The following is a 4,782-nucleotide window of genomic DNA, read 5'->3' as shown; positions in this document are numbered from 1 at the left end:
GAGAGAGAGAGAGAGAGAGAGAGAGAGAGAGAGGCTTCTGCCCATGTGTCTACCTGAAACAATCCCCATGTGTTCTAAATGCCTGTCAGCTTCTCTGTATCCACTCTCTGAATTTATCTTTGTTCAAACCCTTTTGTCTTCCTCTTTTCTTGTCTCAGTCTTCTAGACCCTAATGCTATTTGCAAGAATCATATTCCTTGCTCCAGTATTCTAGAATTATCCACTCCAGTCTCTAGAAACCTATGCCAGAATCTTGCGTTTGATTTGTAATCTTCTGCCTTCACCTCTAATATGTTCCTTCAGAGCAAGGACTATTCCTTATCTAGCTTTATATCTCCATCATGCTTAGCACAAAGTAGATGTTCAGCAAATGCCTGCTGAATAATCAGATGGGTAAATAGATGAATGGATAATGGATGGTTGGATGGATAAATGGGTGAATGGATAAATGGATGGATGGATGGATGGATGGATGGATGGATGGATGGATGGATGGATAATTAGATGACTGGATGGATGCCTGTGGCCAGTCCTGATACGTATACCCTTTTTCCCCCCAGGCATGACTTGCCAAGCACGGAGCTCATACATGGATACAGAGGTGCTCTGGGGCCACCGGTTCACACCAGTCCTCACCTTGGAAAAAGGCTTCTATGAGGTGGACTACAACACTTTCCATGACACCTATGAGACCAACACACCCAGCTGCTGTGCCAAGGAGCTGGCAGAAATGAAGCGGGAAGGCCGGCTCTTCCAGTACCTCCCCAGCACCCCCCTGCCGGGAAGCTGTGCTAAAGCAGAGCCTGATGCAGAGGCTGAACAGAATGGAAAGGATGAGCCTGAGGGGCTAAGTGGGTCCCGGAAGACCAGGGATTCAGTGTAAGGGCTGCACTGTCCCTACAACCTTCCTTCACTGGCTTCTATGAGCTCAGATGCTGCAGAGCCAGGGTGAAGGGGGTGAATTAGCTGAGCATGGTGTTTGGGGGACCTAGGAACCATCAAGGCTCTGTGGGGAGGAACATTATATCCAGTCCTGGATGCTCCCTGTTCAGGGCTCCTCCAAACAGGTGGCCTATTGCCTGGGCCCCCACAGCAATGCTGCCTCTTCTCTCTCAGCCTCTGTGGGCACTGACCAAAGGCCAGAGGAGGAAGGGTTTCCCCACAATAAAAGTTACAGGGTGGCCTCTGTCCTCACATACACCTCTGTCATCTAGCCCACAATCACCTCTCTACTTAGGTCTCACGAACCAACTGGCAGCTCCTCTCCAGGGGCTGACACCTAGAGGGAGCTGTCACAGCCCTTCCTGTCACTACTACCACCCGAAGGCTCGTCGTGGATTCTGAGAGGAGAGATTCTGCCCTCCTGGAAGCTCAAAACCCTGTCCTAGAGTGAGCTCACAGACCTCATGGGTTAAGGTCGATTGGAGTCATGCCGGCACTTCCTTTCAAATTCGAGACCAATGATGACCACTTATTGGGAGCTGTGGAGTACAAGGCCCCTGGTGATCTCTGTCACTATCTCTGAAGGGTGTATGCTTTCCCTCCGCTGTGTTCTACACGTCAAATGTAGCCTACTGGACAACTGATCTCCTTAAAGCGACTCTTAGAAAGTCACCTGGGCCACCTCTGAGCACCTCTGAGCACACCGATAGTTATCTCGGCCACTTCCAGGCCACCCCTAATCTCACTGTACCCTGTGCCTCCCACCAGTGGGAGAACCCCAGAAGCTGGTTCTTTTTAATACTTTGACCCAAGAATCTCAAAGTACTTTTAACTTTTGCTGAGGTGTTCTTTCACAGTCTCAGAGAGCCTGTGGTGGATCTTGGGAGAGAGAAAGCTGAGTTTCAGAGGCCAAGATGAGCCAGTCAGTGCTGAAACGGGGAGGGCCCAGAGGGAAGAGAAACAAAGAGAAAGACAAGCACGTAAAATTTTAAAACAAGCATTGGCACCAGTTCTTTCTGAGGTATCTGACCTCAGGGCTCAGCACATCTCTGTTACCCAGAGAATTAGAGGATGTGAGGCAAAGTGAGAGGTGACTGCACAGGCAGCTTCGCCTTCAAGCCCAGGCTGGGCCAACTCTCACCTGGTGCCAGGAAGCCCCTGGGTCTCCCCGCTGGCAAGCAGGTGTCTCAAAAGACCACTGGGCTGGGAGAGCTCAGATAGTGCCCAGGGAAGGGAGAGGGAAATCAATGGGAGAATTGGGAGGGCGTGAACGTTAAGAGAAAAAAGAGCAGAGAAGAGTCTTAAAACTGACAGCTTCAGAGGGCTTTTCTTTTTCAGTAAAGAGGGCACAGAAAGAGGATGGACAGATGGATAGTGCAGATTTTCCTGTCAATGGATGGAGACTGTCTGGTCGTGTTGAGGCAAACAGGCTTCTGATTAGCTGACTTAGACCTGGAGAGAGGTTTCAGATGTTCCCTGGCCACAAAATTATGAATGTCTCACCCACAATTTTCACAGCTCTCAACTGGCCTTTGAAAATGGAAGTATTTTCTGCCCCAAATGTGAAGCACCTTCCCCACGAGTAAAAGCAAAGCCACAGTGAGACAGAACGTTAAGGCAGAGCAAAGGGGATTGTGTTTGGATCTCAGGCTCAGGTCCCCTCAGGCTGGGTCTTCTAGGTTCTGGGCAGAGGAGAAGAGGAGGCAGGCAGCCTGAGATGGGGACCAGCCTCTCATGGACTGTCATCTTCAGGGTAGGCTTGGGTACATGGGCTGGATTTTGACAGGTGGGCACAGGGAAGCAGCAAGCAAGCTGGGGTCATCACCAGGGGACTGGCATTGAGTGAAGTTTCAGGCTTCCTTCTGCGGTGAAGCAGGTCTTGGGGGGTTAGGAAAATGGACTGCCCTCAAGGGAAATGGAAGCAGGCAGCCTATAGCAACCAGGTATGGAACTGCGTGCAATCAAGAATCTAAAGCCCATTACTGAGACTGGATGCCTTGAGGGGAGAGGAGCTGCAGCTGGAACTCAGTGCTGGTACTCACCACGGGCCCACCAGATCCAACGCTTGCCCAGCGGGACTGTTTCTTTGCCCTCAGATAGATCTAAAACCTGCCTTAGTCAAACCGATCAATGCCTGCAGGCTACAGCCCTCAGAGAGGCAGATAAGCAAGGACTGGGGAAACTATAGGTGAGGGTAGCCTTGTAGCTGGCTGGGGCCTGGGGCCTGTTTCACACCTCAGTTTATGATTCTAAATGTCCCCCAAACAGCCAAGCAAGTGGCTCTCCAGCTCAACACTGCAGTGGCCACCATGACCCAAATCGTTATCTCTAGGCCAACTACAGAAGCCGTAAAGGCTGCAGAAGAGGAAGAGATTAATGCAGTCCTATTCTAAAGCTCCGTGATCGTCCAGAGGCCACGTGTACTGTGCTTAGTCACACACTAATCTGAGTGTGCACATTAGCTTTTATCTCTCATGGAAACGGAAATGCAAGAAGACTGCCACTCATACTCCTAGGAAATCCTTCTTCATGACCAGTTGATCCAACTAAAGCTTGAAGACTTTTTCAGATCATTTTCTGGAAGTTCTTATATAAACATGGTCTTACTAAATGTAAAGTCTGATGAGGAACAGAGCTTCAGTTGGTCACTTAAAAAACATTGTGCCTGTACACACACCACTGTAGGTTACAGTCCTGAGTTGCATGGCTCAGAATCCACCCATCACTTCCAATGGGCCACAGATTATTGAGCCAGGCAGTAAAGTGAGGCCACACGTAATTCCCACAGGCCTCAACATCTCCACAATCCCAAAGCATTATCTCCCTGGTCAGTCCTTAAAAGCACTGGGAGCTAAATTCCTGCCTTAGCGTCTATGTCCTTTCTTTCTGAGAACAAACATCCCCTTTTGGGAAAAGGCCCCATGAACTCAGAAGAAAGTAAGTTCTCATGAATTCTCCTCTCCCCATCAATCTGACACCTGACAGGTATTGACACCATTGCCTGAAGGATGGTAGAATAGTTGAATGGCTGTCCATGGTTCAGATGTCGCCCTGGGTGTGCAGTCAGAGCCCATTTCCTGTCATTTCCTTCTACTGCTTTGAGATGATGGCTTGAGCAGTTGACCGTGATGGAGGAGAAAGAGCCCTGGTCTGTCTGGGGAGAACCCTCCCTGCTCATGATGTGTAACAGCTGGGCACCTTCTTTCACATTACTTTCCCATGTCCTGACTTCCAGCAGGCCTCAACTATGTGTCTCTTGTGAGTTGGGAGCCCTAGAATTTTTTGTATTGAAGTTTCCAAAATCAGAAAAAAAAAAAAAGAAAAAGGCAGCTGGCCACCTGTTTCCTAAGAATACGCCCTGAATACATCTCCGCACATACACCATTTACTGGGCACCTACTGTGTTCCCAGCAGTGATTTTAGCACTTCACCTGGGTGCTTGTATTTAATTCTCAAAACACTGCAGAGAAGCTCTTAGAAACCCTTTGTTATCAAGGAGACAACTGAGCTTCAGAGAAGTTAGCTTCCTCAAGGCCACAGATAATGATAGGTGCCAAACAAACGTCTCTCAAACACACACAGATGGGCCATCATTTTGCATAACACCCACCTCTGGGGCATCTTCCTGAGCTTGGACAGCAGGTTTTTTTCACCTCTTCATATAGCCCGTTTGTGTGCTGTGCTGTGCCATAGAGCTTTAGCTTCTATCCACCGGCAGGTTCTCCTGTGGCAGGATAATTGGGAAACCCCTTTCTCTGATTACCAGAGAATTAATGAGCTGCAAAGACAGATTAGATGGGGAATTATTGCTTTCAGGAAGAAGCCAGTTGTTCTGCTTGG

The 4,782-nt window shown here is 49.1% G+C and overlaps 1 protein-coding gene across 1 annotated transcript in view; it reads left to right on the top strand.

The window, feature by feature from the left end:
• Positions 1–4,261, top strand: part of KCNJ5 (potassium voltage-gated channel subfamily J member 5) — a 29,059-nt gene extending 24,798 nt beyond the window's left edge. The window contains exon 3 of the mRNA XM_006915187.3: positions 561–4,261. Within this exon, the coding sequence (XP_006915249.1) occupies positions 561–883 (323 nt within the window). The 3' untranslated portion in view covers positions 884–4,261. The remainder of the gene's footprint in view (positions 1–560) is intronic.
• Positions 4,262–4,782: the final 521 nt, after the last annotated feature.

The sequence above is a fragment of the Pteropus alecto genome, unplaced genomic scaffold (assembly GCF_000325575.1).
Source record: "Pteropus alecto unplaced genomic scaffold, ASM32557v1 scaffold135, whole genome shotgun sequence".
NCBI lineage: Eukaryota > Metazoa > Chordata > Mammalia > Chiroptera > Pteropodidae > Pteropus > Pteropus alecto.
The sequence above is the reverse complement of the archived record's forward strand: the minus strand, read 5'-3'. Positions and strand labels throughout refer to the sequence as shown.